General features: G+C 38.5%; 1 protein-coding gene across 2 annotated transcripts; it reads right to left on the reverse strand.

Moving 5' to 3' along the window:
- Positions 1–3,440: 3,440 nt before the first annotated feature.
- Positions 3,441–19,296, reverse strand: LOC131890895 (protein trachealess-like). 2 transcript variants are annotated; one of them, XM_059240340.1, is made up of 13 exons: positions 19,150–19,295; positions 18,870–18,953; positions 12,464–12,508; positions 12,038–12,273; positions 11,804–11,964; positions 10,392–10,542; positions 7,445–7,587; positions 7,094–7,302; positions 6,714–6,820; positions 6,488–6,635; positions 6,308–6,396; positions 4,489–4,723; positions 3,441–3,593 (listed from the first exon to the last, which is right to left on the reverse strand). In XM_059240340.1, exons 1-13 carry the CDS (start codon positions 19,236–19,238, stop codon positions 3,563–3,565), a joined length of 1,728 nt encoding a protein of 575 aa, XP_059096323.1. In that variant the 5' UTR covers positions 19,239–19,295; the 3' UTR covers positions 3,441–3,562. The 2 variants fall into 2 exon arrangements, with proteins under 2 accessions (XP_059096323.1, XP_059096324.1); XM_059240341.1 differs by lacking the exon at positions 3,441–3,593 and having other exon boundaries at positions 4,583–4,723; positions 6,338–6,396; positions 19,150–19,296.
- Positions 19,297–20,172: the final 876 nt, after the last annotated feature.

Genomic DNA, 20,172 nt, shown 5'->3' on the forward strand with positions numbered 1-20,172 from the left:
GTTTTGAGAGCACCTTCAAGCCCTCGAGAATCCAGGCTAGTTAAAATAATGAAGTCCAACTCTCTTCTTTCTCGGGCTCCTTCATTGTTCAATTTGCTGCCCTCAGATATTCGTAGAGCTTATAGTAGGCGTTGATCCAGTAGCAGGATTTAAGTCAGACTTGGACAAGTTTTTGACTAAAATTTCTGATCAACCTTATATTCAAGGATTAGCCAGATCAGCCAACTCCAATTCGTTGGTTGCTCAAATAATATATATAAATGAAAGCCAAGTAAAATGAATAATCTTCTTGTCTTGAACTGCTGGGATTCCAATCCCGGTAGCGGTAAGGAAGTCCGCAAAAATAAAATAAAAAAAAAAGACTTTCTGAGTCCGATTTTGGTACTTTAGTTGCGTGATTACAAAAACGTGGCATTACGTTGAATGGATGGTTTGTTGCACACCCTGACAGTTTTCATGAAGCCCCACATTTGTTAATTCCAATATTACAAGACCAAGCCAAATCAGACGATAAACGTTATTCTCCACCGATTAGTTGGCGGTGCTAATTTTTAAATTTGTGGCAAAATGTTAAAAGGTTTAGATAGAGACTTTAAGGGTTATTAATATCGTGTTAGGTTAGGTTAAATTAGGTTAGGTAAGGTTAGATTAGGTTTGATTAGGTCAGGTTAAGATTTAAAAAAGTAGCACCATCAACTAATCGGTGGAGAATAACGTTTACCCAAATCAGACACAGGCTAAAAGGAACCGAGGGGTCAATAACTTGTTCCCTGATTCTGGACAAGTTATTTGGTTTAAAGCTGAAGATGGCATGTTCAGTTTCATACATGTATTCATGCACAAGAGTCATACAATAAAGCCCTGTGGACTTATGAAAAGGGGTTTGTTCACCTCATTCCTAAGGCAAAGGTCTTTAGATATGTTTGCTCATGTAGCAATGGTCAATGATTTTTGGTGAGCTATAATACTATTCTAAGTTTGTGAAGTCACATTTTACAAGCATTTCAGAGAAATTCCAGCTTGGCCTGTTTCACTCATTTAAATACTGGTCTTACATAGTTTCATTCTCTTTGCACTCAATCATAGTGCCCTGTATTAACAGAATGAAACAGTGAGGTCAGAACACGATTGCAGTTAATTTTGAACCTTCAATTCTGTTCCAAAACATTGAGTTTTCATGGATCCCAGATCCAAACCAAATACATTCTTGTAAATTTTTGTACTTTAAAAGTTAATTCTAAGGCTTAAGTTAGTCTTCAGGCATTCTTATCTGCAATCACAGCAACACCAAATTTAATCTAGGTGTTTTAAAATAGAAATATAGTAAGTGGCTCAACAATTGGCATTTGAAACATTTGAAGTACGTTAAAGTGTGCCTGAAGGGTAGCCAAAGCTGTGTATGACACGTAGAATCAGAGAATATTATGTAAATGCGTTTGGTTTGGATCTGGGACCCAGGTAAACTCATTGTTTTGGAAAGGAATTAAGATTAAATTGCTGTAGTTCAATCCATTCCTATCTAATCAAAAACAAGACGCATGTACGGCAAGGGTAAAAAGTCCGTTATCTTCTTTGGATGAATCATGGTGTTGTGGATGGCAGTGATGAGTCCGTAACGCAATGCTCGAAATGGATAATCACGCAACTAAAATACCAAAATCGGACTCTGAAAGTCCGTTTGAATTGATGGCTACCAGCACAATATTGCATTTCACCCTTGAGACAACTATAGTAACTATTTCTCCTTATTTTAATGATATGGATGCTAAAGGTTACACCCAACAAAGGTTACACTAACCGGCATTACCATTTAAGAGTACGAGTGGGATTCACAATTTTGACAAGCCCTTTTTTGCACCATGACTTGTAACACGCAATTTCAATAGAACAAAGACAAAAATATCAGCTTTTAATAAGGTGCTTCCTTGAATAATAAGGCATTTGAAATTTAAAAATGACTACTTGAAGCATAATATTTTGCAGACACCTTGTAACGGCTTTTTGTTGAAATTCAATTGAATTTCTAGCATTATCATATCCACCATCGTTCTTGCATTGGATTGCATTTCAATAGCATGTAGAAACATAAACACATATCCTGATAATCTCTTACATGTTGTAGAGAAAATGCACGCTTATCAAATTTTACGTTCATATCTTTTAATCAGTGTTCAAATTAACATGCAATTAACAGACCTCTAATACAACTAACCATGTTAGTATCTTGTAAGTGGAAAACATTCTAGGCATATCAAGACCAGTTTGAGAATTAATAAGTAAGATGTTTTTAGATTGAGTAGCTGTTGAAGTTTTTAGGACGCTAATCTAAAAAAGATTGTAGTATTAAAACTACTAGTCTTGGGTTTAAATTATTGCTTGAATAGATTATTAGAGCATGAAAAAAGTGTATCCAAAATATTGCATTAATTTTCAAAGGTAACTTGAATGTTTAACAATGCTTTTTTACGGGAAGCCTATGTCATATCTTGCCCCCCAAAAAATGCCGAGACATATTAGTGCACTTCTTGAAATTAGGACATTATGAGGCATAATTTCATTTCAAGTGACGAGTACCGTGACTGTTCATAAAAAAAAAAAATTAAGTTAGAATTTGAATCGATGTTTTTGAAAATTTCATTTAGCAAAGTCATGCCCGAATCTTAAAACTTAACAACTATTTCGATCTTGATGGTCCAGGCCTTGTTTCACGACCAGTCTCACACGACCATCCAGCTAGCACTTACCCACTCCAAATCACATTTAAAAATCAACGAAATCTGCATTCCAAGTCTGTTTGTGTTGTAGTGGCTCTCTCGGGGCTGGCAAGGGGTGGAGTCACTTATATCAATCGGTGCTTGAATGTGCCAGGAAACTATTAATGCCAGTGGTTGTGGTTTTCAATACTTTCAATACTTTCTCTCGCTCATTTTGAAATCCACCATTGTTTGTTGATTGAATTTAGACTCATTGTTATTAGTCCTCAATCTTGGCATTTCATAACGTTTACCAGGCAAGATATTTCACATTTGGTTAACACTTAATGACTTTTGTCTTTATGTCAATTAAGTATAAAAAACTGGATTTCGATCGGATTCAGCAAAACTTTTCGAAATATGGCCTGATTAAGCAAAAGTATCTTCTCGGATTCGAATTCGTTCGGATTGGGCAAAGCTCTCGGATTAGAAATCAGATTAAAAGAACAATTCGGATTAGGATTCGTTCGGAATGGGTAAAGTTATCGGATTCGGATTGAGCAGAAAATTTAGGAATCGTATTCGGTCGAATTGGAAATTGGAATACAAACCTCGGATTCGGTTTACAAAAATTCACTTCGGATCGGATTCGGAGAACTTGTGGGATCCTATGCAAAGCTCTATTAGGGACCCATGCAACAAAAAGCGCGAAGAGTCAGGTAAGATAAATAATCGGAAGTGTTCCAATGGAGAAAAGTGTCGCAATTTTTTATTTGAAATTATCTGAAATCAGCATTAAATAACATTAAGTGTTTTTAAGACAATGCCTGATGATCTCTAGGTAGATTGCCCTTCTTCTTGATGGCACTTTACATTAGGGTCGGAGGTCTCCAAAATGGCCTGAAATGTAAATATTGGTTCATAAAGGCTCTTATTTCCAACGTCAAGACAACCCAAACGTAATGGGGAAGAGGCACGGTAGATTGAAGCTAAATAAACTACCTGTTACATGCTGTGAACGCAATTTCCTTACCGGACATTATGTGACCTGGGTCACTAATTACACATAAGATTTTGTCAGAGCAAATCTGAGCCACTTTTCCATATATTTTGAATTTCCTCCATTGACGGCCAAATATTTTAAGAGAATTTTTTTTGGTACAGTGGGTTGTTTCAAAGTTCTATAGCCAAAAGCTTATGGAGCTGATCAAGAGCTGGCCAAAATTTCAAATACTTTGCATATCTTTTGATCACATCTCCTGAGTATCCTAAGTATGATTTTGGTCCCCAATTTGGCCCATTTCATCTATCTGACAAGATCTATTGATCCTATCAAATCCTACTGTTAAATAAGGTGAATAGTTCAGTCGATACGAAATTTTCCCTTCCGTTGCCAGTAACTAGAAGTTCATTTTTAGAAATATGTGCCCCAACCTATGTGGATTAGCCGTCTTAAAGTATCAAAAAGTTTGAGTATCCGAATTTTCCACCTCTCACCGAAGTTCATTAGGTATCAACAGTGATTTGGGGACCTTCAAAGCCAAACCGGAGTCCTAAAAGAGTGAAATAGGTGAAGAAGCTAAAGTCAGACATGAAAACGTTCTTTTAGAGGACAGGTTGAGCTTTGAAGTTCCCCAAAAGCGCCAAATGGGCTCAATTTCAGGAAAAGTACTCTCCAACTGGCGGTTTCGGTGATAGGTGGAAAATTTGGAAATGCGAATTTTATTTTAAATTTCTTGAAGTGCACTAATGTGTATTTATCATCATGCTTTTTCGCTAAGGGAAAGTATATTACCAATCACTTCGGTTTCCTGATCGCCTTATGTCATCGGGAGACTCGGTTTGCTGCTGTTGTTGTTGTTGTTGTTGCTGCGGCTGTTGTTGTTGTTGTTGTGACTGATGATGTTGTGACTCGTCTTCTGAATTGCTCCGAGCAAGATTTTTGTTATTATCTAGACAGAGAGTATGACCATCTCTCCGATCACATGTTTCATCAGACTTAGGTTGAAATACTGTCGGGGATGTAGACTCTGTAAAGTACGAAATATGGATGTTTGAACAATAAATTAAAACGAGCCTCAGATTTACGAAACGTCAACCCAGTAGGTTCTTACGCTGCATTATGTGTCCTTTTTGACAAAGATGCCTGATTTTTTTTTTTATTCATTTGTTGGACAAATCCTTGCTAGAGGGGGAGGGTTTTCGTAACTTTAAATTAAAATTGTGTTGTGAGATAGAGGCATTGGAGCGTGTCGGTCAGATAAGACCTTCCCAAAAAGGGTAGCTTTAAAGGCTCAAGGGCAGTAAGGAAACCCCCTAAACTCGCCTGATAGTACCATCTTTCGATCCCAAATTCGTCAGAAATAAGAAGCGTTGGGAGTGTTAATGGGCGGTTCCTCATTCATTTTTTTCTCGCTTGTCCGGAGTTTCTTTGTCCTAATGCCTTGGTCCAACATGGTGGGGACTTGTGTCGTTGCAAAACAGACAACATACCTCTCGGGGGGCTATCAAGTTTTTAACAGTTAAAATAATTGTTGGCAAAAAAAATCACAATGGCGAACTCCGACATGGTAAGCTCTACCATGTTAAACTCTGCTACTTTGAACTTCTCCCAGTAATGAACTCTGCCAGAGGAGAGGTAATTTTGGCCTTGCGAGTTCCTTGCGTTTTGATGCACTTTCTAAAGTAAAATGCAACCTAAACAGATATAATCTGAATACCCCTATTCAGCAAAACTCCTATGCTTTTTAATCTTACATATTTTTCCAATTATAAACATGGTTTTGAATTCAATTTTCAGAAATGCAGTTTTAAAAACGAAGCTTTAGTTTTATTTGACACGACACATCATTTTTTCAAATTATAAAGCTCCGTTGATTGATTGTTAGTGGATTATGACATTGTAGAATCAACGTTTGAAAAAGATGTACTAAAACTAGTTTATCACAACAGGGTTGGGTGTAGCAATTTGCCCTCTGGCGAAATTAATTGTTGGGGGAAATCGCCGTTTTCCTCGTTGGGGAGTTTCCCCTCTAGTGGAATTCACAGCATGTGGAGTTACCAAGGGCAGAAATCCAGTGGCAAGAAACTGGTGGAGATCATTTTTGGGGGAAACTGATGGGAACCGATATTCGCACACAGTGCCACAAACTAGCGATTGAGATGCTGTCAATACAGTTCTTCTTTCTAATTCGTTTAGTCAAATGGTAGGACTTTCAGCCTTAGGCCTTCGCTTCACACAGTCCTTAGGAACTCTCAGGCTTAAGATCTCGTCATCTGTCCACTTTTCAAATGCGTGTAATCTGCACACTTGTGCTTTTGAACTCAATTGTTAGCTATTTGGGTATGTTTGTATCATAACCTCCTTGTTTTCATTCTTCATGAAAACCCTATGACCCCACTTGATGCTTTGGGTTTGGGTGGTTTCAAAAATAAACACGAGTAGATGCAGATTTTGAACCGTGATCATAATTCCATTTAATTTTGATTTTGATCTCTGAAGCATCGCATTAGTCAGGCGCTGCATGCATTTTTATCCGCTCTAAAAATGCGACCTCTGCACACAGGTCTACTAGCCTGACAGGCAAATGTATTGATCATCAAAAATTACTTACTTTTTGATAGGTTAGAATGGTCTGGCTTACATTTGGCTTCGGTGGGTATTTGACAAGTATCCATAACAAAGTTGCTATACTGTGGGCCGCTGAAATGTCAACGTGAAAATGATTAATGCCAACGACATGAGAACGAGCTAAGTCAGACAGGGACAACTCGATTGATGGATTGAAACTCACCTTAAGACATAATTGACACACACAATGCTCTGCTCCTCGGAGTTTTTCGTGTTGCAAATCAAAGTAGCGCAGCTTTGCATCCACGTGTATCCGCCATATTTGTTTATAAGTCGAAAATAATTGCTCATCACTTGGCCTTTGTTGAGCACTAAAAGGGACAGTTTTCATAACAATTAGGATAGATTGATCACTATCAATATGCGAAATCCCAATTTATCTGGCTTACAATCCTCGTGCATTTTTCGAATCTTGTGCACATCTTCACCATGACAAAGAGCATACAATGACAAGCCAACCACATCATCACAGGAGTAGTCTAAGAGCTCAGAGATCCTAGAAAGCAACCATAGAAGGATGTGATGTCAGTCTACCAAATACATGCGCGTAAACTACTTTATACATAGTATACTACGAGTAAACCCGTGGAAAATTGCAAAGTCCTAGACTGTGGAAATTAAGTAACTGAATCAAAGGTGAAATCATTCCATTGGAACTTAAGTTTCTGTATCATATTGATCTATGAACGTAGCCCGCCAACCTTAAGTGCTCAAAAGTGTACCCATAAATCACAGTAATTCAGCATAGGGTACGGAAAGACAGACATACTTTGGTTCACAATGCGCGATTCTGAAGTCAAATGTGAGGCGAGTGACAAACATGTCGCTTTCCAAACGGACTTCATGTACACTCGGAGGGGGAAGAGCGATGGCCAGCCCAATGAAACCGGATATGGAAGGCGTGCCATCCCGCATTAGAGAGCTCTTCTTGTTCTCATTGTTACCCACAGGGCGGAGCTTGCCCAACACTAGAACAACCTAAGGCGTAGGAATATTCATCGTAAGTTTTTACATGTGCCAGTATGGACGAGCATGGACGAGCACGTATGTACCGTACTGACGTAAACTGTATCGCCATCGTAAGGTACCATTGGTCTGGACAACGTCGTTGAAGACTTACCCTATATCCCGAAGACTTAAAGTGACAACCTCTTTTGGTGAGGGTGGACTTCATGCGGATGCAAAATGCGCGATCGTACGAGGCATTAGGGGCGTTCATGTTCTGTTTGTTTACATACATGAGTGATGTCACCGGGTAGCAAACTAAAAGAGATCCGTGTTTCAGAGATGCTTCTACGCTCACGTTAACAGTAGTGTTCACTAGTCGTTCATCCCTTTGAACAAATTGTTAGTAATAATGTCCATGATGATAGTTTATATAATTGTTCATGAACCGATGAACATAGATTCAAGTCAGAGTACACAATGAGCAATTACAATTTCTACCCTTATTGGTGAGCTAACTGGGGCATTTTGTAACGCTTTTTTTGTTTTTTTCTGCTTCTTTTCCTGTCTGATTTTTGCGATTAGTTTCAACTGAGTTTGGAGCCTGTGATGCTCTATTTTCTATTTTGACCAATAAAATGCCACTTCATTTACCATTTCGTCAGCTTCATCGATAATATTGCAATGCCCATGGAAGGGAGGTATTTGTGCCATTGGGCACATTTTTTATTAGATTGTCATGATCTGCTTCTCTTTTTTCCTTGCTAGCTGCCCAGAGAAAGATGCCTCTGCTTTTAAAGTAATAGTCCATCTAACCAACAGAAAAATGGTTCTCGCTCTATAGATCCCTAGATTAGCTTTTATGAGCTAGCCTCCACCAAATATACGCCCCACCGTTTCATATGGATTGCCAATGCGTGTGAGTTGTTTGTGCCAAACGTTTCAAAAATATGTGTACAATTTGTAAAACCTGCCAAAAGTTACAAGATATAATTTGGCAGTTTTGCCAGAACTGTTCCATCTTCTCGTGCAGTTAATAATCCCATCAGTGTAATTCATTATTCAATCTTAGCTCCTTAGTTGATTCCTTTTTAAACATGAAACTTAGGAAAAAGTCCTTGATGTAGTATCCATGCGTTACGTGTTCATTCAACCTACAAACCTCGAATTGGTCTGCCCGGTTTTTATCATTTATTTTCTTATGTTAGAGCACGGACCTAGAGATATCGACTGCGAACTAGCTTTCCGACAAATCGGCCTGCTCCTGATCACAGCGACTCTGAGCCACTTTTCGAATAGATAGGTAGATAGATTTATTTCAGGAAGACTTTGATCATGATTGGATAATGTCGGCATTTAATCCTTGAGTTAGCATCTTGATGTATCAAAAATTTCATGAGCATGTAATTCCTCAGGTTCTGGGTAAGCAAAAGCTTGTTTCCACGAGGACCTGGGCTAATTAAAGAAGACATGACATAAATAGTCAATAATGTTACATAGGCCGAGCTGCAACACAATAACGTGAGTTGGAAGAAATACGAAATGAAATTGAAAGGCTTGTAGGAAATCATATCGGTTCGAATTTATAAGAAAAGAATAAAAGGAATAAAAAAGAAGAAACGTAAATCTTTTCAATTAAAGGCGGGTCATAACGTGTAAAGTTATTTTGCTAAAAGCTTATATAGCTGACCAAGAGCAGGCCGAAAATTTGAATTTCATGTAGTTTACTACTTAACTTTGGCCACATCTCCTGAGTTCCCTAAGCAAAGCTTTGAGCTCAGACTTGGCCAAGTTCATCTATTCAACAAGATCTTGTGGTCGTATGAAGCGCTTATTTTGAATAAAGTGAACAGATTAGGAGATGAGAAATTTTTGCTCCCGTTCGCAGTCCATATCTCTTTAAGTCCGTGGTTAAGGTTTGGAAGCCAGTCTACATACGGTATTTCCTCAAAATTAGAATTAAATGCTCTAAGCATCAAACTTCGCTTAAGATAAACACAATCAAATAAAAGATGATTCCTTGGAACAGTGTTGATATTTGGTATCACCTTGGTTGAAAGCGCTAAGCGTTTAATAAGAATCGATCTAATTTCATTTTTAAACGTTAAAAAATCAGTGTGATTTGATGATTCATAAAGTCTTCTTGTTTTATTAACATCTGCTCCTACTCGCTTCAATCATACTCACCATAATCCATTCAATTATATCTATCATCATATAATGATGCTCCTTCATCATTATTATTATTATTATTGGTGATTCCATCCAAACGTTGCGCAAGAAACTAACATTTTTTTGCAATTGAACCATTTTGTCCAGAAAATTAGTATACTTTTCCGAAAAAATGTATTAAAATGAAATAAGAGGCCTAGAGATTTCTTCTAAAACACTGATCGAAGTCTAGCCCATTAAGGCTAATACGTAAACGTTTTGCAACAGAATAGCAAAATAGGAAAAATAAAATAAAAAAAAATAAAAAATCCAAAGATCCTATGCCTACGTTTGGAAACCAAAATTCACACTCTGTGTAAATGAGAGAAGCTACAAATTTGGTTGAAAATCAGCTCGTTTGCATTTTCCAACATTTCCATTAATAAAAGTAATTTGAATTTTACTCATGTTGGGATATTTTCGAGTAAAACAAGAACTTTCATAATCATCGAAGAATTTTAGTCAATAATTTCAAATATGCCTTTGTCAAGGTGCAAAAATATGTTGCCAACCTCACCAACGTTTGTTATCGAGTGTTTAGAATTAGTGCATACCGTGGTAATTGTAATATATACACATTGGACGTACTCTCCTTTTCCTTCACATATATTTCTAGTTTCTCCTAAAAACGGTGAATGCAATCAAGGTCCCTAATGTTCTTCAAAACGCTGGGAATGATAGGATTACATGGTTTGACGTTAATTTCAAATAATTGATTTTGTTTCTCTGCTAATATGCAGCAATTTTAATTGATAAAAAAAAAGTAAGGAGTTTTAGTTCGAGATGAATCTGAAGAGAAAGCGAATCACAAAACTGAAACGAGTTATCTCATTTTCTTGTTACAAAATTATATTAAGCCTGGCTAAGAATAATAGATGCTTTGGTGCAACTGACTAGCACTGCGATCTTACCATCAGGAATACTGGGACAAGAGCCGAATGACTTTGTGTCCTCATTCATGTCTTGTCGATTTCCGGCCAAAGTCACACCAAGTTGTTCCGCTAATTCATTATGATCCGATTGGTGAACGTAATCAAAGACGCTGCTCCCCGTCAATTCCACCTGAAACATAAACCGGACTTTCAGGCTTCAATCAAACGATCGAAACGCGAAATATTTCCTCCTGTATGACGACCCAATGTCCCAATGACGCTGTGGCTACAACGAAAATGTCTTTTGACACTTGCTCCCAAGGGCAAGAGCGAGATTTGAAACATATTTTTGAAACAAATTTTTAGTCACTGGCCTCTGCTCAAGCTTTCCAGGAGAGTCAAGTTGATATTTTTGGAGGCATTCAACTCACTTTGCACGTGCATCATCCTCTTCGAATGAAACGGAAACTTTCGATTGCATAATTAGTAGGCTTCTTTGAATTACATTGTATCAAAATTTTGATTGGATGTGATCTTGAGCGTGCTTCCTTAGTTTTCAACATGCACGATCGAGTTTTGCACATTTCGCATAACCGCCCAGCTACTTTAGCAACGTCTGCTAGGAACATTTCCTCCTATAGGTTGGCACATTCAGTCTACAGGATAGCCATAAGAGCATCGTCCTGTGATGAAAATTATGGACATGTCTCCCCAATTATTCTACAAATTGAACAACCCGCCTTTAAGGAAAACTTTCTCGTCAATTCATCCACACACGTTATTTGGTCATTCTTGTAGAAGAAGGGCGGGCTCACAACCCCGCATACGCTTCTACTTGATGGTTTCGATGAGCCGATGACCCGCAACTTCTGTGCTTCAAAGGTGCGCCCACATTCTTGGACTCCTTGATGTTCTGGCCTCAGATGTAACATTTCAATCAAGTGCCCAGGCTCAAGGCACCTCTGGATGGCCCTAATGAATTGATTTTCCTGAGCTTGAGCTCTCGTGCACTCCTGACGTTCCTTCAGCCTTTTTCTTGAGCATCATCATCGTGTCTAGACCAGAGTAATTTCGTTGTGACTGGCTGTGTTCTGTTCCTTCGAATCTTTCGACACGAACCTTAATCTGCTCAACCTCCTTAGTTGGAAGGCCCAGATTCTCAGCTTTTAGTTAGCGTAATATAAATGGAAAATATCTTGGTTCTAAGGTCGCAAAGGTTAAAGTTTCCGCATACGTAGGACAGCCTGTCCTTATGGCATCTGGCGTGAGTTCTCTAAATTCACATGCTACTTTTCAATCATTCCCCTCAAAGCACTCGCCTCATACGTACAAAACAATATTTTGATCTTTCATGTACTAGCGTGGAATAATTAAAAGATTCTCCGGAGTAAACGTATCCACAGACCCGAACTAGGTCCCTACTTGTGACTGGATATGAAAATTATTCTTACCTGGGATAAACCGAGATAAATGGAAACAGTCTCTGAGATGTAAAGAAACCTCCCATCGGCGTTGAGAGAGATGGCGAATCCATCGAGTGATTGGAGGATATGTGTCCCCTCATGTTCTTGGTACACATCCACAACGAGATTTGACAAATGTTTCCGACCAACTGAAAGTGGCTCAAAAGTTACCTTCAATTCACGTCAAGTTTCAGTGAATGATGGCCTTCTCTTTAATCTCACTTTTGGACTTGATTCGGTTGTTGTTGTCCTTGGTCCATTTTTCAGCCCCGTTGGCCGCAAACTCCCGCAATCGCAAAAAAGCAATGGTGAGCCGGATAATGGAGGCTTTGTCCAGTTGGGAAGTGATGGCAGACGGCAATGGCAACATTTTGGCTAGTTCATAGAACTCAAAATTCTCTTTTCCGCGGCGCGATCTGGCGGCATCGCGAGATTTTTCTTTCCGTAACTCCAGAATTCTGCACGTGAACAAACAAAGACACATCAATGATTACATCCGTGCACCTGAGGGCTCGAAGATTTCGGTGTCTGCTATTCTCGTCTAACGCTCCTCTTTATGAACGAAGCGCGTCGGAAAGCGATTATTGAACGCTTAGCTGATAGTGGACACAGTAGATAGTGGATGAGAAGTCAGCAGCGATAGCTTACCTCGAGTTCAGAGACCCGTTCGTGTGAAGATCGTCGTGGAGTTGTCTGTAAAGATCCAAGAAATGATTGCTTGACAAATCTTTTGTTCATGAAGTGTAATTCAGGGAGTGGGTTAAATCCCAAGACAAATACAATGCAGAAAAAGACTGGTAGTAGTAAATACGGATATGTTGTACACCTACTCGTACTTTAACTCATAACATTCGCAACTGACTACTTAGTGTCTAGTAATGATATCTTTCAAGACGCTGTAATTGAAATAACTCAAATTGAGTTTGTGACCTCTAGCATATAAATAAAACTCTAATTCATTTCGATTTCATCCCATTCGTCAGTCGCAATCGAGATGAAAGTAACATTGTTTTATGTGCAAATGATTGTCTTTTTAGCTCAGAATCTATGATTAGACCCTCACAGTAGTGGATTGATGTTCTTTTAAGACTTTTCGTCTTTGTTGCAGAACAACATTTCTTTTTTCTTTTCCAAATAAAGCCGTGGATTGGAGGTCTTTGCCTGAGCAAATCTGACCCTTAATAACTTGGACGTTTTTCAACAGCTCCGGTCGTCCCAAAAGGTGGTGGGCTTTAGACTTCATGGTTGAAGGCCGTTTGGCTAGTTAAACAAAGGCAGTTGTTCAAGCGTGGATTTCATTCACACCATTGTTATTTTCACATTTCAAAGTGGATTTAGGACCAATCTGTTGGGTTTTGTGACACTTAATAGCATGTGCATGAGCATATGCCCACCCTCCTTCTCCTTTCACAAGTACACTTAGTGTGTTTAAACCCTAGTTTAAACATTGCCGTGATGCCATTTGCTTCAGTCCGCCTCAGAGACCACCCATTTACACGACAACCATGCATTATAGGGGCCCATCCATGATATTTCTATTTATGTACATCATCATCAGTGCCTGAGCACTAACTATTCTACTCTAGTACATCTTGTTGTGAAGTGCGCTTAAAGATAACAGAAAAAGAGAACAAATATTTGGCCGCCTTCTAATGGGTTACATTTTCATCATTTGCGTACTCACACCCGTCATTTAAGGGTCAGCCCGCTTGTAGCTTTCCTGTGATGAACAAAAGGCTTCACAACTACAATTCTTTTTACTTAGATACCAAACTTGTTTACTTCCACACCAGCTTTGGACTTCAACACACTTCTTCCGCAAAATAAATATTAAACGAGTCTATATAAAAAAGCTCATTTTGTCTCGATTTTCCCCCAAAAATATCAATTAATGAAGAATAGGGGTCAAAAAAAAATTTTTGGGGTTAGTCAAAGAGGTAAAGTAAAACTGCATCTTAAACTAAACATGGTGTAGAAATGAATTAGGGACGAAATACAAATTGAATCTCATTCCCAAATAGATCAATAGTTGATTCAGACTTCTGCTGATAGCTTAATTTTGTCTGATTTTGCGCTCTTGTACTCATCGTATACCAATTTTATTTCTTTACATCAATTTTTATGACAATACTAAAAAACACCCATGTTTAAGCGGTGCCAACCAATAAACCAATAAACCATTGCCAAAAATTCAGGACTTCCAAAATTCATAATAAGCTAGATTTTCAAATGTAGCACCCCAAAAGGGAATATGTCATATCTCATGTTCTATTTAAAAAACCGGTTGAGATAATAAGAGTATTGGTTCCAAATGAGGCACGGAGCTGGGCGGGAAAGTTTTTGTGCATGATATTATTCTTGAAGTTTTTTTGCCACCTAATACTTCATAATTATCGAAATGAAAGTGTTCGATGCAGTACTGACGAAACAAATGACAATGCTCCTTCAAAAGCGACTCAGCCTCAGTTTAAGAATCAAGTATTCAATAGTTGTCTGAACCCAGTACTTCTGAGACGTTTTTTATAGGTCTTACCTCGGATTTCGATACTTACATAGATAGACTTTATCCAGTTTAAATAAACATTCACCAAATTACGTGGCGAGTGGATGTTCATTTTGGGTAACGTCAAGACGAGTTAAGACAATCTAACAAAGGCGCCACTTATGTTCGAGTAAAGTATACCAATTTAAGTAGAAGAGCCTGAAATTACAGTTCGGCTGAGGGCAAGTTTTCCATGCTGATTGGGATGGATGAGTGGTCATACTCTAAGTTTGTTCCATTTTGTTAGAGAGGGAATTAATGAACCAATCAATTGAATTGATGGGGTGGCAATCGAATGTAAAGTAACTAGTATCGTAGTGATCTCATCTCTAGCCCATGTCTACGAGTCTCCTCCCGCCAAATGTACTAACTAGCTTTCTCAATTGAGACTCATTTTCATGCCATAGAAACAGCCATATTTTCTAGACAATAATTCAGTCGGTAAGTACATACCTCATAACAAACATGAAGTCCATACAGTATCGAATTGTCACACATCAGGTTCAAATTCAACGTAAAGTTCCTATCTCCTCATATTTGTCGAGGTCTTTGTAATCTTCGTGGACAAATGTCATGGAAATATTAGGCCTTTGTTCAAACGGTTGTGGACATCAGAAGAGCAAATTTTGATTCCAACCGATATCAGCTATATAGCACCTTCTTTGAATTGATCCAAGTACTTCTATTTCATAAGCATAGAAGATTGATATCTAACATTTGAAGTAGTGTTGGCCATTGTAACTCTAAACTCCAATGACAGAACCGCCTTTTGATGGTCAAAATGCCTCACATGACGTATGGTTATGGAATAAGATAAAGCAAAAATTGATATTTGAACGCCTTCAAAATATTTGCCTCGTACCTCGCATTTGTACTTAAGGCGAAAATTGTTCCCATTCAAAAGCTGTACCCCAGCAAGAGTATTAAAGATTGGAACGCGCTCATGAATTGCCAAACGAATTCGTATCTTTTTAGTAAAATGGGCAAATGGAATTTGAACAGGATCCATAGGATATGAAGGGTAGCAACACCCGAGGGTTTGCACAGGAAAGACGTAAGTTCCCTTCAAAATTGGTTCGTCTGTGGCTTCTCAATCCTGCGCTGCAGAACATTGCCATTTCAGTGGAGCCTGGCCCTTACTTGTAAGTCCAGGGCTGTAAATATACTATGGACCTAAAGTTAAAGTATATGTAATTTTAGTTAAAACCTTATTTTATATTACCAATGATACTTCTTTACCAACTAACACTTGCTAACGTAACATTGATTTCAACGCAAGATAGAAATATCCACGAAGACCAACCCAACTGCCTCCCCTACATTAACTAGATCAAGATATGGTTTACATATCTAAACTTTGGAAAGTAAACCTCTATGTATTTGGTACCATATACCTTGAGAAAGAATAGGAACAAGATCTTAGCCATCGGGAGTACAATTCTTAATGCCGTGAGAGATGAAAACATTTTTGATACCGTTCTTTTTACAAACCCAAAAACTGTGGTTGCAGCAGACCTTGATTTGATGCGATAATTTGAAATTCAATTTGCTATGCAAATTCCTAAATCTGTCAACTTTTTTTTATTTCCATTTTGGTTTAAGTCATTTATGAGTGAGATGTGTGAGTTTGAATAGCCGCCATAAATGATGACTCAGTACAAGGAAGTTATAAAACGGACCAGCAAGCAATGTGGTTGGACTCACAAATGTAAACGGTTCTTAAAATATGCTTTTGGATCGTTACCAGCGTCTTTGCTGAAAAATGATCCCTTTTGTGACGGTTTTTGCCACGAAAGGACAAGAATATGCTAGTTGGAGTATTTTCAAATAGCTGATTGGCTAGGATCACTGCAGACGACCCGAAAACAAATTGAAACAAGGTGATAGAAAATCTCTATCATGACTTAGAGCCAACACAAATCGGTGTTTCATGCCTTTTCAAACTACCAATAGAAAACAGAAAGTTACATCCATGTACTCAATTTTTGGCTAGAATGTTTGAAAGTTTGAGGGTTTAGTTTCTGTCAAGACATACTTCACTGATAATTAGATTACGGATGCAAGGGAAGAATAATCGCCTAAAAGGTAGCGAAATATGCCCAAAAAAGTTTAAAAAAAAAATGTCGATTTTGCTTCATTTATGAAGGTAAACCTATGCCATGATTCAACCAGAAAAATCAGAACTAATATAGATGGATGCCCAAAGCTTTCAACTTGGTCAAAATGATTTTTTGGCGGGCACAATGGTGGGCATTTTCTCTCCAAGAATGACAATGAGATTCACTAGATTTGAATACAGACATTTTTGTCTTAATCTTTTGTAGCTTAGGCATATTGTCCTAAATATTGAAGAAAAAACGGTGTCTTTGATATTAAATAACATCCTTCGAAAGATTTCAATTAGTTTTAGTCCTGGAGGAGTTCTTGGATATTCAAAGAATGGTGCTTTAATAACGGATTTACAAGGCACTAAATTGCAGTAATTCGTTCGCTTTTGTCAAGGAACTGTGAGCCCATTACATCTTAAAATGTTGTAATTGAACCGACCCAAAAACTACCCCCAAAGCGCTTTTATTTTTACGTTTTTTTGGAGAAACTGAATAACACTGTTTTTTTTTTGGTTAGAGTTTTTTCCCTTGTGAAAATGCTTGCCCTATGGGTTACGATTCACTAAGTAAATTTGACATATTTTGGCAAAACACAACTACAATGTGTCCAGAAATTGAGTTCCTCCTCTTGTATTTGCTCTAAAACTGTGAGGATAGGTCCCATGAGCTAGACTATTATTTACTTAGGTAGTCACACCCACCTCAACACAGTTTCTGATGCGATTGGTCGCACTCTGATATGACTTTCAACCGAAATCTGTCTCCACCCTTTCAACGTTTTTGTTAAGAGCATCGAGATTGATTTCGAGGTGCAAACTAACTGGCTCCTTATGGAGTATACTCAAAGGGTTTCGGTTTTAGACAAGTCTGGAGAGTTGCTAGGCCATATGGCTATCCTCTAAAGCGAAGAAGAGTTCCAATCTACCTTCCTAAAGGCCAATAGCTATGGAAAGTCATCTTGCATACCAAGCCTAGACGTCAAACATGATTTAAAACCGAAGACCCGAAATAACCAAGTATTCTGGTATCAATGGAATCGTAATCATAAAAACCGATGGCTGATCTAGGGTTGATATTTAAAGCGGCTACTTCTCATTAGTTTGTTTAAAGGTGTTAAATTGAATCCTTTGTAAAAGAGCTGATGTTAAATACGTGTAAATTCAAGAGAGGAACTCAATTTCAGGACACGCTGTTATGACCATGATGAGCCATATGCCCTGAAATATTGATCATCAAGATTTTAGGGAAAAGTACGTGTAACGTGCAACGTCATTACATATCTTTACCGCTAATAGATGTGCGGTTGATTACCTAATTACCTGTACTCACTTTGGCTAAAGGAACCGGAACTGGAATCCGTTTCTTTTATCGAGATGCGACCAAAGTCCTGGGTGCCACTAATCTTTCAATCAATAACTTTCAAATGTCAAAATAATATGACTAAATCTCATGAAAAATGTACGTATTACTAATTTAATTTTAGTGTTCTTTTGTTCTTTCAATTGACTTTGGCAAGCAATACGTACGTACCACTTGCCTTTTGTTAACATCTTAGTGTCTTGGAAATGGTATTACTATTCTTAGGAAATGGAAAAGGATAACGCTCCAATTATAATTCAAGAAATTATATGATTATACAGTTGTGTTTATAATTCATATTTGAGCAATTAGTAACAAAACAGTAGGGAAATGATCACTACAGTAAAAAAGCCAATTACATCGGACCCATATGAAGCACGTAAGCACGAAAAGGGGCAGAAAAGATACACAAGAGGTGTTTTCCCCAAATATGACGTTTTAGATACATAGCAAACCAAGTAAAACCTAAGTTTTAGGCATTGGCCTTTAAATCCTAGATCTGCTGACAATTGATATTGGATTACTGCGGCCTATGGTTAAGTACTAAGTTTCCACATGGCCCAAAGGAAGATACTTTTCCGTCAGAAGAATCGAAATTCCTTAATGGCACGACATTCATCGTCTAGGAAAACTCAACGAGTCGACGAAAAGCATGCAACATGCAAAAAGGAGCACATGCCATCCCTTCTGATGGTAATTAGGGCTGTACAACTTGACAAATAACACTGTTAATGTAAGATGACCCCTCGCTGGGTCATGAAAGACTTGCTGACGACTGTCAAAGAGTCCTTGATGTAAGGTCAAACTGATTGAATGTTCAAACAAGGCCGTGGTGACGTCATCCTTGGATCAAGCTCCTACTTTTTGTTTACTTTTTTTGCAAGAAAAGTAATCAATCCTTTGCTCAATTAATTTCAAATTTGAGCTCCTTAAATATGTAAGAGAATGCCATCAAGTGTCCAGAACAAACATTAACCCTGCTCTAAAACTCCCTAGTGTTCGACGGCAGAAATGCGACTTTTGTTCGACCAATTTGGGGTCTTACCTGCCACAGTTTTCCAGACTTCCATATACTTTGGTGTAAGCCATGGGCTGTCCCGAGAACACGGCGTTGTTTTCCATGATGCAACTGGAACGAAATCAAAGATCAAAAGTTGGGATGGCGAGCGAGAACGAGTGGCACAAACGAAGGAACCGCACGAATGGCTGGCTGATTTTGATCACAGTCAATCAAAGAAACAACTAGTATCACAAATTCAGAAGCACGTTGTCGATGTCGATATGATTTCGCCACAATCAATTTAGCCGAGCAAATGGGAGCTAACCTGTAGTATGAAAACGACTGAGGCATATGTAAATCCATTGAAGCTGGTGGACTGTAAGAGGACGTGTGTGTTTCCTCTCTACCTTGCATGTTGAATGCCAACACAAACAATGGGAGTTTGTCTCTTCTTTTTGGACAACAAACGTCCGTGGCACTCGCTGGAACTTTCGTCCCCTCTCTTCCTTTCTTTCTCGCTCGCCTTTCTTGCTCGTCGCTCAGGCTCGGCTGCGAAAAAGGCGGAGTTTAAAATTCCGTTGCGCGCGATACGCTCAGCAAAACGGTCTTTTAACGAGCCAAACACGGTTCGAAGCTTTCCGTATTTTTTGTCGCCAGTCTTCGCTACCAAGGGGGAAAGGATATTTCAATCAAACGTGCCTTCCCCCCCCCCCTTTTTGCGCCTTCCGGATCATTTGATAGGTGATAAAAAAGAGGAAACTTGAGATCGCAGATCATTGTGGTCAAACCAATTACTGTTCAAGGGACGATGGAACTCAAAACCGATAGCACACATATAACATTTGTCTTTGAAATTCGGTCGCGGGCAGGCAAAATAGGTTGCATTTACACTTAGTATAATACTCGTGCGCATTCGCACTCACGGGAACCATGGGCCAAAATGACTAGCGTCCATAAACCTCAAGTATAAATCCTCTGGAAAAAGTTCGGTCGCCATATCACCTCAGGAGGGTGTTTTGCTACGTATCATCATATCTGACGGGGAATTAAATGGCTGTAACAGTCACGATATGGGATGAAAAGTAGAGTAAGTGAAGATTTAGTATGTTGCTTAATGTAAAATGCAAGACCTCTCTTGAACTTTTTCAGTACATTTTGATCTTCAACGCTCACCGGACTTCAACGCTCACTTTTTGTCGGTTCAGCACGAGTTCTCCTCGGAAATGAATGACTATGGACCTACCTTGGAACTGAGTTTAGAATGGAGGCAATTGTGTCTAGTCAGGAAATGAAATGAATTCCCTGCATAATTTACTCGTGAATCAACCCTGTAATCGTAATGGCAGAC

This window comes from Tigriopus californicus, chromosome 11 (genome assembly GCF_007210705.1).
Source record: "Tigriopus californicus strain San Diego chromosome 11, Tcal_SD_v2.1, whole genome shotgun sequence".
Classification (NCBI taxonomy): domain Eukaryota; kingdom Metazoa; phylum Arthropoda; class Copepoda; order Harpacticoida; family Harpacticidae; genus Tigriopus; species Tigriopus californicus.

Bases quoted from the DNA above. Each gene is read 5' to 3' on its own strand.
- LOC131890895 (XM_059240340.1), bottom strand. From the start codon at position 19,238: ATGCAAGGTAGAGAGGAAACACACACGTCCTCTTACAGTCCACCAGCT. The intron at 7,588-10,391 runs GTAAGATCGCAG...GATCTCTTTTAG, and splicing joins TTGTCCCAGTATTCCTGATG to TTTGCTACCCGGTGACATCA. The intron at 6,821-7,093 runs GTATGTCTGTCT...GTTGCTTTCTAG, and splicing joins ATCGCGCATTGTGAACCAAA to GATCTCTGAGCTCTTAGACT.